At 40.9% G+C, this 23,701-nt stretch overlaps 1 protein-coding gene across 1 annotated transcript in view; it reads left to right on the plus strand.

Annotated features, from left to right (window-relative positions):
* Positions 1–645: 645 nt before the first annotated feature.
* KREMEN1 (kringle containing transmembrane protein 1) overlaps positions 646–23,701 on the plus strand; it is a 31,320-nt gene continuing 8,264 nt past the window's right edge. Inside the window, exons 1-8 of the mRNA XM_038151947.1 lie at positions 646–1,651; positions 11,148–11,310; positions 14,176–14,267; positions 19,264–19,388; positions 19,831–19,984; positions 20,822–21,154; positions 21,750–21,908; positions 23,097–23,181. Coding sequence (XP_038007875.1) covers positions 1,573–1,651; positions 11,148–11,310; positions 14,176–14,267; positions 19,264–19,388; positions 19,831–19,984; positions 20,822–21,154; positions 21,750–21,908; positions 23,097–23,181 — 1,190 coding nt within the window. The 5' untranslated portion in view covers positions 646–1,572. The remainder of the gene's footprint in view (positions 1,652–11,147; positions 11,311–14,175; positions 14,268–19,263; positions 19,389–19,830; positions 19,985–20,821; positions 21,155–21,749; positions 21,909–23,096; positions 23,182–23,701) is intronic.

Genomic DNA, 23,701 nt, shown 5'->3' on the forward strand with positions numbered 1-23,701 from the left:
TTGATACAATAGTTAAGGCCTACAAACTGTATTTTGATTGTTCCCCTTCAGAATAGCAAATTGTTCTCTGCCTGTATGGGTTGCTATTTGATTACACAGCAGTGTTGTAAAGGGGGTACAAGGATGTACCTTGTACAAAGGATGTTTGCCCTATTTCTGTTCCTGACAAAGCAACTTTTTAAATGCTATTTTAACTGTTACTGTGGGGGCTTTTTTCATATTGGTTGGTTCTTAGCAAAGCTGTTCTACCATCACTAAAATGTCTCGCAGGCCAAGTAAGGACTTTGTAGAAGAGTTTAGATGATTGCTTGACATTACCACCTTGACACTTTGTCCTTTGGTATCGTCAGGTAGATGAAAACAAACAAACAAACAAACGAACAAACATAAACCCCAAACCAAACAAACCACAAACCCAAACCCTATCTTTCTGCACGTGCATTTTCAGAAAGCAACGATGCTCCTTTGGGTTGCGGAGCTGCTGTGTTCGCGTTTGTCTCTCAGGGTGTGTGCTGCGCTGTAGGTGTGGGTGTCCCCTCACGTCTCCGTGTCCGTGCCCGCCCGCCAATGTCCCGGGTCCCTGGGCGTGGTGGGCTCCTGTGGCTGTCTGTGTGGCTGTGTGTTCCCGTCTGTGTGGCTGTCTGTGTGGCTGTGTGTTCCTGTTTGTGTTCCTGTCTGTGCGGCTGTCCCTGCGCCTCTCCCTACCACCCGCGGCCGGGACAGCAGCCCCCGCCCGGCCTCAGCTCCGCCCGCCTCGGGACGCGGCCTAGGGGGGACACGGCGGCTTCAGCAGCCGCGCTGCCTTCTGCCAGCGCTCCCTCGGCACGGCTCTGCCGCCCGGTCACTTCTGTGGGGCGGCTGGTGTCTTTCCTCTTTTAGAGCGACGCCCCAAATCGCAGCGTGCGGCGCTGGCACCTCGCCGCCCGCGTCCCTCAGAAAGTTTGCAGCGCTCCTTCCCCGCGCCGTGTCCGCCCGTGCCTTCGCGGCTTCAGGAGGGGAGAGCCGGGCTGCACCTGCGCTCGCCCATCCACACCCCCGGGGGGCCCAGCGGGCGGAGGGCGTGCGCGGGCAGGGGCAGCGGCCGCGCCAGGCCACGGGGCTGACGGGCCCGACCTCTTCCGCGGGACCCTGGCTACGAGGGGAGTGACGAGAGCTGGGCTTGGGTCGCTGCTGGGATGGAGGAGTCTGTGTGTGTTAGTCTCTGTGTGTTAGTCTCTGTGTGTGTGTGTGTGTGTGGCGAGGCGTCCCGGCTAGCGAGGAGGGCTCCGCGGGGCCAAAGCGCTGCCCCGGGGCGAACAGCACCAGCCCGAACCTGTCGGTGTCAGAAGTGGAAGCGGCAGCCCTGCGGTCCCGCGCTGCAGCAGGTTGGGATGTCGGTCTCTATCCTTTCCTGTCACATGGCTGGTAATAGGATCCCTCATCTGCCACTCGGCACCTCGCCGGGGCGCACTTACAGGACACATGCTGTAGGGCCTCCGCTTCCCGCACTTTGCGCTCTTCCCGGCCGCCTGCCACCCCCGGAGAGCCGGGGCTGCCGCCTGCGAGCGCGGCGCGGCCCGGCGGCCGCCGCCTATGGAGCCTCCCGCCCTCGCCGCCGTCCTGGCCTTCTCCGGGCTGGCGCTGAGCTGCTGCCGCGAGCCCGTTCTGTCCGGTGAGTGCCGCTCCGCGGGGAGCCGGGAGGGGGGCGCGATCGGGGCTGCTCCCCGAGCTCCCGCCGGGCGGAGCGGCGAGGGAGCGGGGCAGCCTCTCCCCGAGCTCCGCAGAGCCGCAGCCCCCCGCGGAAGGGCTCTGCCGGCCGGCAGCGCCTCTTCGAGGTCGCGACGACGTCCCTTCCTGCTCGGCAGAGCCGTGCCGGGCTCGAAGCTGCCCGTGCGAGCACGCAGCGGGTGTTTCTGCCTGCAGTCCCTGGGTATTTGAGGCTCTCCCCGTGTTCGCTGAACTGGGAGCTCGGGATCTCCTATGAAAGAATGATGTAAGAGGAAGAAAAGCAGCACGTTTCTCTGTAAAAGTGGCTCGATAGCTAGGTCTGCGGAATGGAGGCATTTAAAGGGAGAGGGGCGTGCGATTGTTTGTGTCACTGGGGAAAAGCCTGGGGCAGCAGAGCCAGAGCTCGAAGGGTGAGCATCCCGCCTGTCCGCAGTGTGCTGCCCCAGCTCCCGGCCAAGCCTGGGCTCCTCTCACTGTTTAGAAGCCTGAAGCTTCACTTCCTAAGATGATTTTTCACTTAAAATTTCCCGGCACCCTTTTGTCCTCGTTTTAGTTGTTACTAATGATTTCAAATACTGTGGTATTCAAATACTGTGGTTCTCCTCTAGTAAGCGCTGGCCATGCTTTGCAAGATCAGAAGTGGCAGCTCCAGATGGTCACAGCCATCAGATGTGTGGTCCTTCTGGATACATTTTGTGTATTCTTGATTGCTGTTTCTTCTTACAAAATAGAATTTGCTCTCCTTCTTCTTGAACACATATTTGCTCATCAAGTTTTTGTAGATGCACCTAATTAGAAACGGAAAATAGTTGCACAGCCATTTTCAGGGAATAAAAAACCTTTTACAAAAAAAAAGTTCTGGTAAATTTTACTTCTTCTCAGAAGTAAAACATGAGAGTATTTTCAGATAAGCATTTAGAGAGCTGCCTAGACAGGGACCATATCTAAGAGTCTTTTCCCAGTAGCAAGGATGTGCTTGGTGCACACAGTGGATACTCCTTCCTTTGCTTAGGTTGAAGAATGTTTGCTTGTAAGGTTTCTGAACAGAACACTCCATGTGTAACCATGTCTCTCACAGAGGGCTGTGTGACAGCAAGTGGAGGATATGGCCCAGCATGAATGTTTGGCTGCTAAAGAGGACAGAAATGCCTGAGCACAAGCAGCTGGGGCAGGGGGAGGAAGGAAGAGTATATAATGACTCCAAATGAAGGTATAGCAAAGGAGAATGGATCTGGAAAGCACTGCCACCCATGTGTCTTCTGCTCAAGAGCCTGGAAACAGTGCAAATACAGAAACTTGTAATTTGTGTGGCATGTACAGGATCTGCAGAGTTCCTAATCTGCACAAGGTACACATCAGGGTATTCGTCTTGATCCTGAACCACACAGAACTGAAACAGGATCAGCTGTCAGGTTGCACTTGAAACTAGAAGAATTCTGAAATGACAAACATTACTATTGCTTTTGGAAGGCAGTTTGTTGTATGGTATGTTTTTAATGCCTATTCCTTGTTTTGGTTTTTTAATGAGTGTCCTTATAAGCTTATTGTAAAGCGCAGTCAAAATAAAGACTGTGTCACCATCATTTGCTAAGATAGGAGAAAAACTACAGGAATTACTATATGAAAAATTACTCCAGTTGTCAGAAATGAAAGTGAATTAACAACCATTTTTGCACATAGTACTATGGTACTTTCCACATAATGTTTCTGCTTTGCCATGTGATGTTCAACAGTTTCTATTAATTCAGACACTGACATATCTGCATTCAGACCTTGGCATTTGTGCATTCAAACATCATCCATACATAATTTCTCAAGTGGATCAGAAGTAAGAAGTGTGTGGATAGATTACCTACCATTAAGGGACTGTTTCAGTTTGGTGAGTTTTGTGTTACAAGGCCAAAGAAATGGAAGTGCCTTCAGCAAATGTTAGTTTTGGTGAACAAATGTTATTTTATATACTCAGTGCAATAAGTTGTAATTTCTAGTTTCTGTATTTATATCATTCATTTAATTTCCCTTTCAGAAATATATGTGATTATCAATCTCTTTTTCCTTTCTCTGTTTTCTTTCCATTAGCAATACTGAGTCACCATGCCCTTGGTTTTTTTCCCAGCTGAGTCTTTCCTTTGAGCTGTTATTCCAGCCTTCTCTTACAAACCTGCTATCTCTTGTCATCTTACTCTGTCTATGCCTTGGTGATTCAGAGAAGCAGTTCTACTTGATGTGCCATAAGCAAGCCTCATGAAAATACTTTAAAAAGCTTTTTTTTTTCCTTTCTAACTAGGCAGATAGAGGATGAAATAGTCAGACATTTCAGCATATCATGCTTGTACATGCATAGAGCATAACTCAAAATCCAGAGTTATGTGAATAGATTTAAGCAGGATGGAGCCAAAGAAGTAGGAGGGAGGCAGGGATTACATGCTGCCAGCTGCAAAATTTTCATTTTTGTCATATCACACCATAATGGTTGTGCAACTGACCACTCCCTTCATCCACACAGTGGCTATGGCCCATCCTGATAAAATTGCCAAAGGGATTCAGCCTGCCACACTTGACAAGGGAACAACAGATTAAAAACTTCACAAAGAAAGAAAACAAATGGGTGTTTTAAGGAGCAGAAATTCTTATGGGGTCACATCACACATTCTTACTTCCAGAGATAAAGAATCACAAGGCAAGCGTGTTTGCATCTTGTGGCTGAGGACCAGCCAGCAGCTGCAAAGCTCTGGCTAATATAGCTTGTTTGTATTGTACAAATAAAAAGACAAAAGGGACAGAATGCATTTAGAAATAATGGGAACTGCCTCTTGTGCTCATAACCTAACTCGTCTGCTTCCAACATATTCCAGAAAAGGTCTGGCCAGACAGATTTTTTTTTAACAAAAAAAGTGATGAAAAGTGATTAGCTTGATGATTAAAGTCAAAATTTCACAAGGATAGCAAGTTCACATATACGACAGCTCACACACTGCCAGGGAACACAAGTATCAACTCTGCATGTCTGTACATTTCCAGGAATGTGCATTTTACAAGGCAGATGCTTCAGTCAAGGTTTGGTCAAATCTCAGGTGGCATAATTCAAGTAGAATCAGATATTCACTGTAGCTACTCTCTGGCTTGGAGCAATGCTAATTAGGTCTCTAATTCTCACTAGCAAGACTAATTGCATTTGAGGACTTTCAAAAATTGTATGTGTATGTTTGCATGGTTATGTAGAATGAGCAGATACAATTCTTAAACTACATGTGGAGTGCCCCCACATTGTAAAGGAAAAAATGATCAGCTAATCAATTGCCCTCATAGCATTACATTAAAATTTAACTGTCAGATGTAAGAAATGGGGAGTTGTTTTCTAGGAATTTTGAAAATTGCTATTTTAAACAAAGATAATTCTTTTGTGATGGTTTTTCTTTAGCTTAGTATCAACTGTTCTATTGTGGGGGGTTCTTACTGTTACAGCACAGGCACAGAAGCCTGACAGTTGATGAGTGGTTGTATTATATTAGTATGAATTGGAAAAGAAAAGTATTGAAATGTAAAAATAGTACGCTGTTTTTTCACTTGGGTAGATCTAAATCAGCCTTATACTTCCCAAAAGCATTTATTTTGCATCATAATATGGAATTAGATTTTATTTTCCTGACCACTCATATGATAGTATGCAAATTAACTTTTGGTTCAGTCGATAAAACTGCATCTTCAAAGAAAACCATTGCAATGCTAAAAATATTTTTAATAATGACCACAGAAGCCATATTTGTGTCTTTCATCTCCTGAAGCTTCTTCTGGTTTTAATCAGTGTTCCCACATGAAGAACTGTGGCAACCTATGATAATAGAATCCCTATTCACATCTCTAGGGAAACAAAAATGTTCCCATTTGAAGAAGGTGATGTGGTGTTCTGCCCCTTCCACCCGTGGGCCCCTGCCTCTGTCACTGCCGGGGTATCTTGGCATCAGTTAAGTGGTTTCTGTCCTTTCCTCTGCGCATTACTTTCTCATTGAAGTGTTTCTGCTGTCTAATTATACCCTTTCAATCAAATTAGAGACTGCAGCATCTGGTTAGTGCCTGTAACTGTTGCCATCTGCACCTAGATACAGTGCTTTCATTTAAGGAGGAGTGCTTAAATTGCAATCTCCGGCAAGAACTAGAACAGTTTAGATAGAATGGAAATGACTTAAAATTATTCTTGGAGTACTCTGTAAGCACATGCATCAGGCAACCCACACTGAGTCATTATCGGACCTGGCACCCTTGGTTTCATACCCTTATATTCTGCTTAAGCATTTTCCTGACTTTTCTAAAAGGCTGTAGGAAAAACAAGTGAAAACTGAGCAGGCAGTTATACCACGTAAATTCAAGGAACCTTTAATTTTTGGTCCAACCTTACATTTAATTACACTGCTGTAATGGAACCCAAGATTTAAATAGTAGCCACTTTCATTTATCTTTCATTAATCTGCAGATCTTTAAAAGAAAACTTTGCTTTTTGTTGGGCAGTAGGTGGTAGGATAATTTCTGGCTTGGGTAGGCTAGTTTCAGGTTGATAATTGTTGTCAGTCTCTCTGGACACTGCTCAATGCTCCAAGTAGCTTCAAAAACACTAAGCAAACAAAGTGGTTTGGTTTGGGTTTTTTTCTCTCCAGTGGAATAGGAAGAAGTTTGTCATTCTGAATTTTCAGTCTCAAAAGCTGTGTACAGGCCTCAAACTTGGAAAGTACTCTAAGAAGTCATTTAAACCATCCTGAAACCTCCATCCCTTCAGCCTGCAATTTGTAGTGTCTCTAGATAGATGTCTTTGAGAAAATCATTGGAAGCCAGTGCAGACTCTGAAATGTCAGTGATTTATCATCAATAAAACATCAGGCTGTTATAATCTGCACTACCTTAATTTTTCAAATGATCCTAGAGTGGCGCCCATGTGGAGTGCAGGCAGCCATGCAGTCCCAAAGTAACAAAGGAAAATGATCATTGTAAGGTCCCTACATTGAAGAAGAAACCGACACAGATGGAAAGAATTTCTACAACAGCTGCTGTTTGATCTTCCAAATGTTGATCTGGCTCTAATAAAACTAATTGTGAACCTGTATCACACACTGAGTATTCACTTACAGTGGACAACATCCCTAGTCTTGTTTTCTGCTTTTTTGTTCTAGCAGTTGTCACTCAGTACATGCTTACCTAGCCTCAGCATCCATTTGAAAAAGTTACTTGCTGTCAACCATGGCACCTGATGTGTTGAAATCACAACAGCCCTGACAACAAAGTGCTGTCCCTGTTTTCTCACCAAGGTTCATGAACACTAGCCTGGACAGCATCTGTTGGAACCTTTTGTGACTAGAACCACTGCAAAGGTTCTCTGATTAATTATCTCCGATTAATCTCTGATTAATTCTGTTTACAGACATCCCCATGACACAGCAGAAGCAGCAGGGTCATTAGGCAGTTAATTGAGTGAAATCATCACGGACAGCGATTCTAATCACAGATTTGACATAAGCCTCTACTTCAGACTATATCTGAAACCCAGCTGACTAAGATCTTAGAAGTATGAGGTCACACACTTCTAGATTTGAGTGGTCACAGCTTTCTTTATGTCTTGTCTGAAACCCTAGTGTTTTAGTAGAGGTTTTAGCTGACAGGATGGTCTAAGCGTTGCAAGCCTGAACAAAATCCATGTGGCAAATCTATCAAGCACAGTGGCAACATGATGGCTTCTTGGGGCCTCTCAGCTGTAGTGTCCCCAAGCTGTCTGTCCTTGCCACTGGGAGAGGACTTGGGTACAGTGCAAGTTCTGTCACAGTTTGCCATAATCTTACAAAACTTTAAGGAATAAGGCCTGCTGAAATTCACAGAACCAGTGTGGATTTTCTTGAGCCACAGTTCTGATGATGCATTCCAAGTGAGGGGCTTCATACCCTAAAGTGTCATGGAAGTATCACTCAACCTACGGGTGCCACAGCACAGAGAGGTGGTTGTTGCTGATTGATTTACTCCTTTCCCCCTCCCTTTTGCATAATCTACCAAAGAGAAATCAGGTGATTTGAGTAAGCTGAAAAGTTTTACCAACAGCATTCAGTCCAGTCTTTTCTGACTGTTTAATTTAGATGACCTCATCTGAATTAGTTTTGTGCAGACAAATCTAGGTGACCTTTTTTTAAGCTCATCTTTTCACAGAATTATTGCACCAGTGGTACAAGACAAAAAGTAGGGTGGAGGTTCTAACCTCCTGTTCTCCAGAACCTCTTAGGGCTTGGATTTGAAATAGAGAGGACAGTGGCCTTTCTGCAGACAAAACATGCACCTTCAGCACATTGAGAGTATTAATTTCATGGTGAAATCATTAAGGTAGTGTCTTGGCTGTCGTGCAGCAAAATATGATGAAATCACTGCGTGTGATAAATAGAAGAATTTTTTAGTTGTTGCCAAATAGTGCTTACTCTAAATCAAGGACTTCTCAGTTTCCCATGCTTAGCCAGTGAGCAGGTGCACAAGAAGCCAGGAGGGAGCACAGCAAGGACAACTGACCTGATTTTTTTAAATGCCAATATTTATTTGAAAATATTGCACTCCCATGCTATGGCAAAATCCTTATTAATCCTTAAGAAAATCCAAATTCCCTGTAACACAAAAGGTTTTGTATTTCATTTGATAACAGCTGCAAAATTCCATGACTTAAAGTTTTCACTTCAGTAGTCAATGATTTTCCGTGGTATCTCACTGTCTCCCCTTTCCACATCCACATCTAAGCCAGGGGAGCTTTGTTACAGCTCAGCTGAAACATTTGCACCAAACCTCTTGATAGCACAGAGAAACACAGGAGGCACTAATACAGCTACCTATTGTCTGGGGAACAAAAACTGCAGTTAAGAGGAATGAAGAGAGATAGGTAGGCTAGATAGATAGGCTCTGACTCTTCCTTTTTTTCTTGAAGTGCAGTGAAGTTTGAAGAAGATCAGTTTAAAAAAGCTGACACGAAAATGTAAGCCACTGCTGCAAGTTAAAGCATGGGCCAGTCTTAGCAGATCCTAAAATGGACTGAAGTTAACTTCAGTTTAGTTTACGTGCCAGACTAAATTCAGGTAGTGTAGCATTCCTTAAATTTCTGAGTAGATGGAAATATATATTGCTTTTCATTAGGAGTGAGAAAAAAAAAAAAAAAGCACAAAGCTAATGTAGATATCTTTTCTGGATGTGCTTATTATCACTTTTCACAAATTCTTTTTGCTGCTTATTATTGTCTATTTTGATTAAATTTTTTCCCTTTTCTGCTAAAATTCATCAGCTTATATTTTTCAGCTATAATCTACAATAGTTTTTATATTAACTGCAAAGCAAAAGAGGTATTGAAGAAAGTTGCAACACAGTCATGACCTTAAAGTGGGTTTTTTTTCATGTGTTCTGTTTACACAAATATCTGTGGTGGCCTGAATGCTGGAAACTCAGATTTGCATTTTTAAGCAAATGTGTGCAGCCCACCTGTTTTGCTAAGGCAGGTAAATTACAGTAAGGAGGAGTATTGACCTGAAGGTTGTTTTTGTTAAATTATACACCTTTCTGTCCACAGATGATAACAGAATATATTAATGGCTCTGCAGACACCTCTTCTATGTGCCTTCAGCAACAAAATTTCATTTAATAGAAATCCAAACTTGCCTAGGCATGAAAATGCACAGTGAAAGCACAAAACCATTGTCTTTCATCTGCTGTGTAATAGAACTCTGAAATAATTATTATAATTGTACCATTCTGATATTTGTGAGCCCAGACTAAACTAATTTCAGAGGCATGGTTTTAATAATATATTTTTCCTTCTTCTACAGTACTTCTAAATACAAAAACAGTGTACTGTTAATATCAGGATTAAAATGTGGGTGGGTTTTTTTTTTTTTTTTTCTCTTCCAACTGCAGCCACACAGGTCTTTCTAGACTTGTTTTGTAAGTTAGATTTCAGGAGGGACACCTGAGATCAGCACATACTTCAGAGCACTCTCCCACTCCCTCAGGGTAGTAGAACATCTCTGCAGCTGCAATATGGTTTCTACAGAGAACACTATCAGATGAAACAGGAGGTTTCACAGCCTGTAGTTAACAGAAAGCTAATTTTCAATGAATTTCCCCAGTAATGCTGTCCAGTACAAAGGAATGTTTACAGCAGTGTACCACAACAGTTTTAATTCTGTCCCAGACTGTTATGTTTTAATCCTATTCTTAAATAAATGCAAGGATGATAAATGTTAGCAACTATTAATTATAAGCAGGATGGACTTATTTATGGTAAACTAATTATAATGATTCTTCCTGAGAGATAATCATAGGATGGTTGAGATGAAAGTGACCTCTGGAGGTCCTGTTGTCCATCTGCTGTGCTCAAGCACAGTCACCTAAAGCAGGTTGTCCAGGACCATGGCCGGGTGGCTTTGGAATATCTCCAAGGATGGAGATTCTACAGCCTCCCTGGACAACTTGTTCCCATGCTCTGCCACACTCACATTGCATAATTTAATCAAAAATGCTTGGCAATTTCAGCAAAAGTAGAATTGTTCATGCATTTGGATATTTATTTCATTGGAAGATGTCCAGTGAACGTGTCCGTGTCTGTGGCAGGGGGGTTGGAGCTGGATGATTTTAAGATCCCTTTCGACCTGAACCATTCTACCATTCTGTGATTAACAAGGCCCAGCAAAGTCAGGCAGCACAGAATTTGTAGTTCAGCTGAGAAGGGGCTAATGTATTTATTGAAATCATTCTCTGCTTTGGTTTCTAACTTGCTGAGTATTAGGAGGCTAAGAAAACAAATGCAAGTGGGAGAAAATATGAGTGGGGCAGAAGACTACTGACCCATACTTTTTAATCTGAAAGCATAAAGGCTTTAGTAGCAAATCACAGTATTGTAATTATACTCTGCTGAAGGAGGTCCCTTTCCAAGGCAATTCAGTCTGTCAGAATTTTTCTAAATCAGAATGTAAATGTTGGTAAGATCGATGCTTACAAAGTCTTTCACTCTGTAAAGTACAGATAGTCACAACTTTAGCTGAAGTGGCATGAGATTTTGGTTAATATGCTGATGAGTAGCAGACTGATAATGTCATATGATTTCATTTTTGGAAAATTAGCAAGTCACAGAGTCATCCTAATGAGTAAAACACAAGGAAAAGTAAAAGTAAAAGTAAAAAATTATTATGTTATTCAGAAAATGCATGTTAATTGTGTAAACCTCTCATCAGACCTGTCTTATACATTGTTTATTAAAGTAATGACATCATAATCTCTTGAATACAGGTTTGACTGAGAGAAAGCTTAAATCCTAGCCAGCATCTTTAGCTGCCTAAACAATGCAGTAAACGTGGTTTATTGGATATGGGGTGGAGGGTGAGGGAAGAACAAACACTAAACCTTCATACATTCTTTTTCCCATTTCTCTTTCTTCCCAGAATGCTATACAGCCAACGGGGCTGACTATCGTGGCACTCAGAACCAGACCTCCCAATATGCAGGGAAACCTTGTCTTTTTTGGAATGAGACCTTTGAGCATCCTTACAATACTGTGAAATATCCCAATGGGGAGGGAGGGCTTGGAGAGCACAACTACTGCAGGTAAGAAATATCCCATTGCTTTACCATTGCCAATACCCAGTGTTACTTTAAGCAGTTGACAGAAAATTGGGAAATGTCCTGTCAGGCAGTGAAGAATGTCAGAACCATGGGTATCTAACACTTTTTGGTTTACCCTGTTATCAGTACCCTCAATATCAGCACCATTAGCAGAATAACTTTTTCAACCCAGCTCCCACACTTTTTCAGCACAGTCCCTGTCGTGTCCAATTTATAAGGTGGCATGACAGAGAAAGACTATGGATTACTTATATGAAAAGGTGGAGATTAAAAAAAAGATCTAAATTAGAAGGACACAGTGCAGTGAATGCCTGGAGAAGTCTCTGGATGTTTTTTATCCTCACACACAAGCCTGTTCTGTTACCTTTCCAGGTTTTGTGCTAAAGTTTTCTGCTAATGAAAGTTATGTAGTCACTAAAAATTCTAATTGAGCAGCAGTGATTTAGAGTTATTTGAATTCAGAAGCTCATCTGTCAGGGGTTACAATACCAGATTAAACCATGGATTAAGTGCATTAAAACATGCACTTCTGTTTCCTTGCTTTCTAGAGAAAGTCCTCCATAACTATGGATAGAACTTAGAAGAAAACTTAAATAAGAACTTCAGAATTTAGGAGCCAAATCAGAACTTAAGTCCAGAGATGTTTAGGCTCTGGAGGCTTTTTTTCAGCTCTGTGTCTCAGTAGGCATACTAATAAAGAGCTGTGAAAAATACAGTGGCCACTGAATTCTCTTTGATACTAATAGCAGAATCAAGAAAGTAATTTTGATTGTTGCTGTGTGGCAATATTCTAGACAAGCTGTATCTACAGGATCTTACTTTTGGCAATCATCTCTGGCTAACATTTTGGTTCGTACAAAGCAAAACATGTACAAGCTGTGCAAAAACATGCATGAGAAACTGAATATTTATCCAGATACTCAAAAAACACTTACTTGAAACTTGCTTTACCTAGCAAATGAGAACTTGGTAAATGCTACAAAGAGCAAGAAGCCTATAATGTGATATGTTAACCTGCGAAATTAATTACCAAATAGAGCTTTTTTACCTGAGTCTGCTAGGCATTAGATTATCCTCATTTTCTTCCTTATGCTGTATCACTTTGCCTAGTATTCTCACAGGTGTATGGAATGACAGTCCTAACTAAAGGATGACTTTTAACTTCACATTCTCTTGTAGGAAAGCTTGGAGAGTCACTAAGAGTGCCGGAGTATATCTATAGCAAATGTTGTTGAGGGCTGTGATACAGCTGGTTTAGCTCTTTCTCTGACATTCATCTGCTTGATGACAATGGACAAGTGGATTTTCCCTTTTCTCAGGCAGCACATACCTCACAAGGCTTTTTTAAGGCATAATACATGGCCTTGAGATTTGATTTGGGGGACAACATTTGAACAATTGAATTTTATACTTGAAGTATTAATCAGAAGCATGTTACCTCTCCATGGGTGGTCCTTACTTGGAACACTGTTTACTGCAAGACACCCTGTTAAGATGGAAATGCCTCACTCACTTCAACCATAACAAAATTATAAGGACTGAAATTTTGGGAGATTTTGAAAGACAGAGAGTTGTTTTCTAACTGCCATGCACTTCTGAGATTCAAGACAAAGATTTCTAAAGACATTCATCACATTTCTCTCCAATTTCCTCGCATTTTTAAGGCATTTCTATGTAGAGTGCCATTCTCATGGTTGAATTCCAGATATACAGTTTCTGTCATGAAGATGTAACTGCAAAAATTCCTGTAGCTCTGGAAACAAGGGAAAATGGGTTAGTTCAAGTACAAGCTTCACTTGGTTTTAGTCTTCTACTTTTTTTAGCTACTGGAGGCTCTTGCATTACACCTAAATTCCTAGCATAGCTAGTCTTAGACTTTCCTGGTGCAGTGCCTCTACTAATCTGTTTGAAAGCCTAACTAGCAACATTTTAGTCATCTAAACTGCACTCGTCTCACCAGTTGTTTTCAGCAGTCTGCTGTTTGACCAAAAAAACATCCACAGAATTTCTAAAATTGGATCTCCCACAAAAGAGTTGTTAATAGGCGTAAATGACAACATGCAGCTGGACTGACACTTCAGTAGGGCTGTGTCATTTATAGAATTCATGCCAAAGCACTTGATAAAAAGATTGCAACTGGTCCTAGTTAAAAGAAAAAGTCATATTTCAACCTGACTGTCCAAAATAAGAATGTATTCTCTTAAATAGATCTTTGCAATGTGAATAGCCTTTCACAGTGTATATAGAAAAAAAAAACTTTAAATAACCTAATGACTAATTAGGTATGCATTTGTAAGTGGTGCTACACAACAGCAAAAAATTATAAAAATAGTGATCATCATCCTCATGGACATATAAGGAATTAACCATCAATATAAAGAGATCACTGGAATGGATTTAGTTAGTTTTATTGAAAGGGAGGGAAAAAATCAGTCTTTCCCAGAAGACTTTATCAGCTATCAGTATTTTTACCACCATACACACAGAAAGTTGGAGTCTGGACTATTTTGTACCAAGGCAGAAAATCAAATTGATGAGTCTGTGGAACCTGTACACAGGATGTGGGACAGAAAAATCTTCCTCTCTGTCAGTACTGACCACAAATAGCTCTGCACCTTTTAATCTTAGAGTAAAACAAAGCTATACTTTAGACATTACTAGCATCTTATGCTTGATGAATACTGTAATAACCAAAGCTATCTGAACTTCTTGATAATGCAAAACTTTGCATTTTTGGTAGGTACTAGAGCAAAAATAGTAATGCCATTGAAGCTTAATAAGACTGACTTTTTTGGTGTAGTTTTTGAAAAAAAAATATAAATTTTAGTGACTGTTTTTCTCTTTCAGAAACCCTGATGGGGATGTCAGCCCATGGTGCTACATTGCAGAACATGAAGATGGAATATACTGGAAATACTGTGAGATTCCATCCTGCCGAAGTAAGAGCACCCTGCAGTTTTTATAGGCCTGCAGCTCAGCTGAGCAGAGATTGGCAGTTCCACAACAGTGGGTACTGATTTCCAAACACAAACTAGCATCAGGCAAAACAGCTTCTTTTCAGTTGCAGACTAAGTTGTATTTTAAACAGGTTTCTTAGAGTTAATGACAAGCTTACTGAATTGTTCCTCCACTGTTATCCTTTTCATCTTCCCTCAGAATGACTGGATTATGTTATTTACAAATAATACTGTATAACAGGGAATCACACAAAACCTGTGAAGTACTGCTAGTTCTTTGAATCCATAGATCATTCATTGATTAAAATCTAGAGGACATAAAAAAGGAAAGTTTTTACAAGGTATATATGTGTCCATCCACTGCAACTAGCTCATAAAATGAATTATATTAGTTTAATATGTATAGAGCATCCTACACAGAACTGCTTGGAGGAAACAAAAACAATATGAGAGGACACAGAGAAAAGGTGTCTGTGTGCTGTATGGGAACTCTGGAGTAGAATTCTGTCTCTGGCTGGTGCAGATACTTAACATTGCTGTGAAACCACAACTTGGACTTTGATTTTTTTAAAATCAGATCATTTACAAGCTACTCACTTGAAACTTCTTTCCAGAATTTAATATTTTTAATGTATTCTATTTTTTACTGTGTCTACAGTGTCATGATTTGTGTCAGTATCTTCCAAAACTGTCTTTCCCAAATCACATTCTTTAAAATATGCCCAAATACTAAGAAGATATTCCAGTCTTGCATGTTAACAAGCAACCCTAGCTACACGTTTTAGTAGGTGTCTTCACTTGCTTTCCTAACTAATTTTGTGCAAGTACCCTCTGTTTCTAAGGCATCACTGCTAAGCACCAGAGCAGATGTCCATATGTAGACACACGTTTGATTGGAAGAAGTATATTTCTTACCTGAAGTTAAGAAAACAAAAACAGACAAGAAAAATGGAGCTAAAGTGATTTTTTTTTTACTTTGTTCATAGCTTTGTTGTTTTGGGGTTTTTATGAATGTGAATGATTCACATCTTCATGCCAGGCAAACAAATACATAAGTGTGACCTTAAGACAGTTGTCTTTTACCTAGACTTAAATACAGATTAAGGAGTCTAATTTAAATTACACAAAATCATTCAACACTCTGATACTCATTGTTCAGAGGACATCTTACTCTTATTTTTCTAATATATAAGGTATGATTTAAGAAACTTGACCCTCCTAATTAAGAAATTTAACTTGGTCTAAAATGAAAGAATTTGCATTTTCTTTAAAGACCACAGATGTTAACAAATTATCTGGATACGGCACCAGGAAAAAAGCTGAAAGACAAATTCTCTCCACTCCATTTGTTCTACACAAAGGATCCTTTTAAAACCAGCCTTGCTCGTTTTCTCTGTGGTGGGGAGCAGAGGATTTCAACTTGGACACTTACTTGCACAGATAATCCAGACTTACATTTACAAAATGTCCTTTTGACCAGTAGCAGCTGCTTCAAGCATTGCACTGAAACTTGATACTTGAAAAAGGAATTGCAGCAATTTAGAGCAAACTGTACATTGCAAGCCCATCCAAATCTTAATACAAACCTCATGGTTTATGGAGCTGTGTAAAAAAATCTTTTATTCTTCACCAGACTTTCTGTTTTCAGTAAGCATGATGCTAAGTCATAGGACCATCAAAACTATCTTGTGAAGTGCACAAATGAAATGCAAAGTCAGCTTTTGAATGCAAAACTTGACTTTTGTGATAAGAGCAAGAAAGCAATTGTTTAAAAAGAAACCTATTTGAAAATTTTTAGGGAAAAATTTCTTATATAAGCTTCTTTTCCTTAATGATATTTACTACTAGAAAATTATCTGGAACATAAGTTACCTATTAACTGTGCCCACATAATACCATGGCAGTGCCAACAACATGAAGCATCTTGATTGTCTGGACAGATTTGCATGCAGTGATTCATCTGAACAATAATTAAGAATCTACAGTTAAGAATTTTTCATTATGGTGATGAATTCACATGATTATCTCATGTGTCTCATTCCCTAATATTTACACATAACACTACATGCTTCAGTCAGAAATGTGTTCTGACATTCTGCATAGGTAATGTACAGAATTTTGCAGTGTTAGGTGGAGATGGATGAGCACAATCACAGAAGACAGTGGTAGTTACTCCAGGAGGAGCTTTGTCTTCCCTTTTCTTCCTCTCTCCTTTTTCATGTCTGCTAAGCAGACTGAAATGGACAGAAACAAAATAAAAGGCAAGGCTGCAGCTCTGAGTGCTGAGAGAACATGTGCATCTCACATGGAGGATTCAGAACTGAATGCTTCAGATGGTTTGTTTGCAGTGCTGCAGCTATTCCTGACTTTTTTGGTCTCTTTGTTAATGAGGTTAGGTTTAAGTTCAAAGGAAATAACAACTTGCACTTCCAAAATGTGAAAGAAATGAAAGAAAGAAAGAAAAGAAAGAAAGAGAAAGAAAGGAAAGGAAAGAAAGAAAGGAAAGGAAAGAAAGAAAGGAAAGGAAAGAAAGAAAGAAAGGAAAAGAAAGAAAGAAGGGAAATGAAAGGAAGGAAAGGAAAGAAAGAAAGGAAAGGAAAGGAAAGGAAAGAAAGAAAGGAAAGGAAAGAAAGAAAGGAAAGGAAAGAAAGAAAGGAAAGAAGGAAAAGGAAAGAAAGAAAGGAAAGGAAAGAAAGAAAGGAAAGGAAAGGAAAGAAAGAAAGGAAAGAAAGAAAGAAAGGAAAGAAAGAAAGAAAGGAAAGAAAGAAAGAAAGAAAGGAAAGAAAGGAAAGGAAAGAAAGAAAGGAAAGGAAAGAAAGAAAGAAAGAAATGCTTGCTATACCACTTAACTACATCTTCATGTTTATGACTCACATGACTCTCTCCTCATAAACAGATTTCATTACTGGAATCATATTTCCATTGTGCATGTACGCAATGTAATAAATTTGACTGAAATAATGGAGGAGCTGTTAAGTGGCAGGGGCAGGTAAGTTGTACAGAGCTAAATGGAACACAGGAACAAGGACAGCCCTAACAATTTGTGCATGCTACCAGTGCAGAAACTGGGAGGCTCTTCAAAGACAGCGAGATGAGCATAGCTGGAACATGGGTTTGAGCTCAAAAGGATTAATTCCATATTTTAATACACTGAATATGTGCCTCAACATGTAAAATGCAGAAGCTGTGGTGTTTGCCAGGACCTCATTAAGTCAAACGCTGCTTAAAAGAAAAATAATATGCTTGTGCAAAAGAGGTGACCTTTTAAGCAGAAGAGGACAAATAGATACAAATGGTATCTATTTGTAATAGTGTAATAGACATTGTAATAGACAGTGTAATAGTGAAACATCACTGGTGAGCTCCAACAGTAATTGCAGTACACTGACTACCTCACTTTTTTGCCAAGTTTCTTTAGCAGGCTAAATATTAAGAGCAAAGAAGGTTAAAATACTGCTGGGACACCAGAGACTTGTTAGTCTTAGGATGTATGCTTGATTTAGTTAAAAAATGTAAGAAGTTTTCAGATTACTCAGGTTTCTTAGCATACTGAAGTACTAATCCTCTAGAGCCAAGGTTGAAAGGTCTCACTAATAAAGCTACTTTAAAAAAGAAAAAAAAATTAAAATCCCAGGTCTCTTAGGAAAATGAGCTAGGCTGGATAACTAGGAAGCTTTTTCAGGGCTGTGAAATCATGCACAATACAAAAAAGAATGAGCTCTCTCATGAGTTATCTGCCCAGCTGTACTCAGCTGGGGTGGGGCTGCAAGTGGGGATTTCCAAAGGTATGTTAAATCAGGCTGTAACTTGAAGTCTCAGTACTTATATGAATGTTGCTGCAGGGCATATCAAAGCCATAACTCCATGCAAGTATTTATAATTGAAATTGTATTCTTAGAGAACAAAATTAATTTCTGAACAGTATTTCAAGCAACGTTATGTCATTATTTATAATAAGTTTACTGGGTACTCTAATAACCAATGACTGCATAAATAAAACACTCATACAGGTCTCTGAGCACATCATGTCAAACAGAGCTGTGGCAGTTAGGTGGACAAAAAGAATCCATGTCAATCTGGCACAAGAATAAAACTTGACATAGAGCTAGTAACAGATTTAATTTCAAGCATGTGAATAGATGTGACAAGTGGGCAAGGGATAATTTTATGCCATTATGCCAGCACTGTATTGTACTCCACATCCTCTCCCGGGGGTGGTCATGGCTAAATTCCAGTGCTTTGATGAAAAGTGCAAAACCAAAAAAAAAACAGAGCACTGAAGGAAGAAAACTCTCATCTCCCATAGTGACCAAGGAGCCTTGAAACATCATATTAATATAAATAGATGGGTTGTTTTTTTAAAGTAATATTGCTCATTTTTAATCTCCTTGTATGATGCTTCAGATTCATATCAGAATTCAAGTTTTAAATATTAGGAAATTCCCCTATATTAGTCCCTCCCATAAAACTTGCCAAACTCCATTCTAAAACTGTTTGGATTCCCTTCCTCACATATGCTGTTTTGAAAACTTCCAGAATGTCATGTTTGGAAGGTCAGACAGAAATCAAACAGTTTAATTTAAATTTTGAGAATATGCACGCCAGTAGTAAAAATAGAAACCAAACCCCACAACCCCCCTGGACCCACTTAATGCCTTGAGTTTTTTAATTGCCTCTTTCAGGAGAAATGAACAAGGTATTTATCTTGTATATTTTACTGCAGCTTACTGAAACCAGCTAGACAGTCTTACAGGTGTATTGCTGAGATGATTTGATACTGTTTTGTCCCATCACTCATCCCTGGGCGTGTCTGGAAAATATGACAAGAATCATACAGAGCATGAGTAACAAAGACTTTCCATAGTGCAACATCGAGCCCAGAACACAGAGAGAGCTGCTCAGTGACCAGGTAGTGCATGAAGTGGTCTGGGATGTTTACAGGCACTTTAGAATAACTGTTGTGTGTTATTCTTGCCAGTGCCAGGAAATCTGGGCTGTTACAAGGACCATGGGGAGCCACCACCTCTGACTGGCACCAGCGAGACCTCCAACAAGCTCACCATCCAAACGTGCATCAGCTCCTGCCGCAGCCAGCAGTTCAAGGTGATTTCTGTGACATCCATTTACAAAATGCTTTCAAAGACAAAAATGGCAACATGCCTAGAGGTCTCTGTTGTATTTCTCCTCTTCCCCATTTTTTTTTAACCTCTGGGAGGTCTTCCCAAAGGTGGAAGGTTGGACTTTCACCACAGAGATCAGCCCCCTCTCTGCATCCAGAGGAATCTGGACAAAGGACTAATGAATAAGACCAGGAGAAAATATGGTTGCTTACTGCAATTGTGTCAGAGTGCCCTCCATTTCATCTTTCCCCCCAGTCTGAAGTAGCATCCTGACAGCCCAAACAAAAATAGCCTGTGGTGGTTCCTCTGAGTAATCTTACTTCTCCAAAACACACATTTTCTGCTGCCAGCTTTCTTGCTCAAACAACCTCCCGCTGTCACCCCTTCAAATACTATCCCTCCCTTATGCATCTTTGTTGTCAAAGTTTGCAGGCATGGAATCAGGTTATGCTTGCTTCTGTGGAAATAATCCTGACTACTGGAGATACGGGGAGGCAGCCAGTACGGAATGCAACAGTGTTTGCTTTGGAGACCACACTCAGCCCTGCGGTGGGGACGGCAGAGTCATTCTTTTTGACAGTAAGTACTGAAGCAGGCTCAGTTTTTCCCAAAGGAGAGGCCTCACGTGTTCAGCAAATTAGGGAAAAGGCTCAAAACAAAGAGAACTGCTGCACACCAAACAGGAAAACACCTCCATTGGTATAAAATATAGCTGCTTTCCATTTCTGCCTAAAATTCTCATCCATTAATACTGTGAAATGGCTCTTCCAAGAAATGATGCTTGCTCATCCTCCAGAGGTTCTCTCACTTTCCTCACAAGTGGTGCTAAGTCAGCTGTCAGAAACTCCCTAAGCATTGGTCTTCTATAGAGTAAAAAATTGTATATGCGTGTATGGATATACATTGTCAGTTGGTGGCATCTGAGTTCTCTCAGGATTCACTGGAGTTTAAGTTTTCAATCTCATACAGCTGTGAAGGAATGTCACTCGTTAAGCAGCCAGAGTTAATAGTCACTAATCCACTTTCCTGCCTGCTTGATAGGTTTGGAGTAGAAGCCCCTGAATCAGTGATTTACCTTTCATCCCGTTCTGCAGGGATGCAGGAGAGGGTACATGGTTACACACGAGGACAAAGGAAAGTTGCAGTGTTCAAGACTGATGCACAGGGCAGAGTAATGAGGCATAAGTGTTCTAAGAAAAGGCAACAAAGGCTGTGCTGCCAGTGCTGAGGGAGGGAAAGAGCAGCTGCAGTCAGTGCATCCTGCTGGCCTGGCCAGTCTGTACCTTCAAGTCACATTTAAGTATTAGAATGTACAGGATGCTAAAGCTTGGCAAAATTAATAAAATTAATGCATTACCTCTCTGTTTTCTTTCTTTCTTCCCGTTCCCCCCCCCCCCTTTCCTCTTGTTTTCACAGCCCTTATTGGTGCCTGTGGAGGGAATTACACTTCTGCTACAGCTGTGATCTATTCCCCAGATTTCCCTGACACATACGGCACAGGCAAAGTCTGTTATTGGACCATACAAGTTCCAGGAGCATCTCAAATCCACTTCACCTTTGTCCTTTTTGAAATCAAAGATGCTACAGATATGGTGGAACTGCTGGATGGTTACACCTACCACGTTCTGGCTCGTTTTAATGGCAAGAACAGGCCTCCCCGCACCTTTAACATCTCTTTGGATTTTGTCATTTTGTACTTTTTCTCAGATGACATCAATCAAGCCCAGGGATTTGCTATCAGGTATAGAGGTAAGAGCTACCTTTGCTGTTTCTACCTTTCAAGGAAGCATTTAATTCCCACAGGAGATTTCTGAAGTGGCAATTAAATACCAAATATTTCAGCTCTTATCTAACAGGTGTTTGATCCCTCTTGTTGCCACTACTCACTGGGCGAAAGTTTCACCAAAATTTCTCTCAGTTTAGAACATTCCAGTCAGGTACATCATAAATAGCAAAATACAAGTTTTCAGAAATTCAATTCTTTACCTTCCTGTTAAAATAGACTGGAAAATTACAAAGGGAAACAAAACAAACAATAGTCCTTCTGCACATTGGTTTATCTTGGCTCCTCCCAACAGTCTCTTCCTCTCCAGCTGAAAGTCATCATGAGAAAATACTCTGGTCTTTGAGTTGTACCTACTGTTATGATGAACAATCAGCTTCCAGAAAAATTCTGAGAAACCCAAACTGGTGAAGTAGAGGCTTTTTAGGAATCAGATATAATTTGATTATCTGAGTTCTCTTATGTAAACCAGAGAGCAGCATGTCTGTTTATAAGCACAAAATAAAGTCCAATTACACCTGTTAAGAGATTGTTATTGTAATCATATTCCTGTGTTTTCAGCTGTGAAGGACAATGTGCACCAAAACAAGATCCCAGTGAATCACACCCTTCCAGAGAGGATAAATGAGCAAACAAATCTCAGCATCAATGCAGCGCGGTCATCAAAGATACTCTATGTCATCACAACCAGCCCAAGCCATCCAACCAGCTCCATGCCTGGTAATGACACAATAAAATGTGGAAATGGGAAAAAACATTTTGCCAAAGCAAAATCTGGAGTCACTGTTTCCTTTGCTGCCTCCTCGTTAGCAGATCCACTGTGCATCTTACTAACAGATGAATTTTCACTCAGTCTGAGTAGCACTAACTGGGATTCTCTCATTACATTTCAAAACACTTCTCAGCCTAAGTCAGAAATAATGTGAAGATGGTGAGTTCTTGAGAATGAAAGGATATCAAAATACATGAGTCAGAGCAGCCTCCTTACTGAAATCAGCTTTAGTGACCTGCGTGCCACAGAAGGGCACAAGTTGATGAAAAAAGAGCAAACTTCATTTGCAGAGTCTGGAATAGCTTGAATGCTGTTTGCATCCCTGTTACCCCAATTAACAAAAGCCTCATCAATAATACAAAGAGGACTAGACAAGGTAATGGGTGTAGGGGAGATGTCACTGAGAAATGTCATGTGTTTAGAACTCAGCTTCAGGACATCACTGAATTCAGGAAATTACTGAGCTGTGAATAATTGAAGGCTGGAAATGCACTCCTGGTGAATACCCCCATTATTCTCTCCTGTTGTTAAACCACCCTGGGCATCTGCTTTTATGCATCATTGGAGCTGGGCCTCAGTCCCACTGGGGACACTCCCACAGTCCTGAAGCTGTCTGCATCCCAAAGCTGAAAATGAGCTGCACACCCAAACCAGCCAAGGTGCAGAACATGCCCAGGAATAGTCTGGGACTTGCCCCAGCCTAATGCTGACTTACCACAGTTACACCTAAGCTGCCTAGTGTTAAACTGCCCGGGAACACCAACAGAAACTGCACCCTTGGATTTCATGCAGTTCCAAAAATACTGTTCAAATCATCATGTACAGGCAACGCTTTGAGGAGGGGACAGTGGGTGGAAGGGAACTTCTGCTTCCTTTCCTAGATAATTTTACTAGTATATGCTTTGAATGTTGCCAGCTTTCAGTTTTATTGGGAGGAGTTCTGCAAGAGAAAAAAGCAGTTCTGACTGAAAGTTGTATGGTTTGTGCCAGTCTGCAGAAAATATTTGTAGGTTTAAGGCATTGTCAAATTCCACATTTGAATAAAGCATCACAAGGCTGTTTGCTTCTTTCATGCAATATTCTTACTGTAAAAACTGTAACTAAATGAACGTACTGAGAGCTCTTCTCTTTTGCAGAATGGACAATATACAGCCTCACAGCACTGCTCATCCTAAGTGTTACAGCCATAATTGCAAAGATACTTCTGCACGTTACCATGAGGTGAGTGTGGAGCAAAACCAACCACAGAGAACCAAGATCTGAGCTCTGAACCAAACCTGGGGCTCCTGTCTGCCCTCCAATTGTCAGATTGGCCATATTCCAAGTTAGTTATTACATATTTGTATTCTCATAGAAGATCCTAAATAAGCACATTTTTTAACTTTCCAGTCTGTTAGGATAGCATTTGCTACTTAGGGGGAAGGAGGAAAATGTTATCAGACATCCAGGTTTGGTGAGAAGAGGTCAAATTGTGATAATACTTTGCAGGGAAAAAATTAAAACCTCTACACACCTACCACGTAAATTTTGGGTCCTCTAGATGGGCACTCACTGAATGAAATGATGGGTGAGTAATCAACAAATCAGAATGCTGAATATTGTATTTACATAGTAGAAACAGGCTTAAAAATATACAAGGAAATTAATTTGTATTAATAGCAACTATAATAACAACAAGAAGTACAGTCTGTAGAGCCCTCTTAGCTTAATGTCAGTGCTGTCATGGGGTGCCAGAAGGATA

Source organism: Motacilla alba, chromosome 15 (genome assembly GCF_015832195.1).
Source record: "Motacilla alba alba isolate MOTALB_02 chromosome 15, Motacilla_alba_V1.0_pri, whole genome shotgun sequence".
Taxonomy (NCBI): Eukaryota; Metazoa; Chordata; class Aves; order Passeriformes; family Motacillidae; genus Motacilla; species Motacilla alba.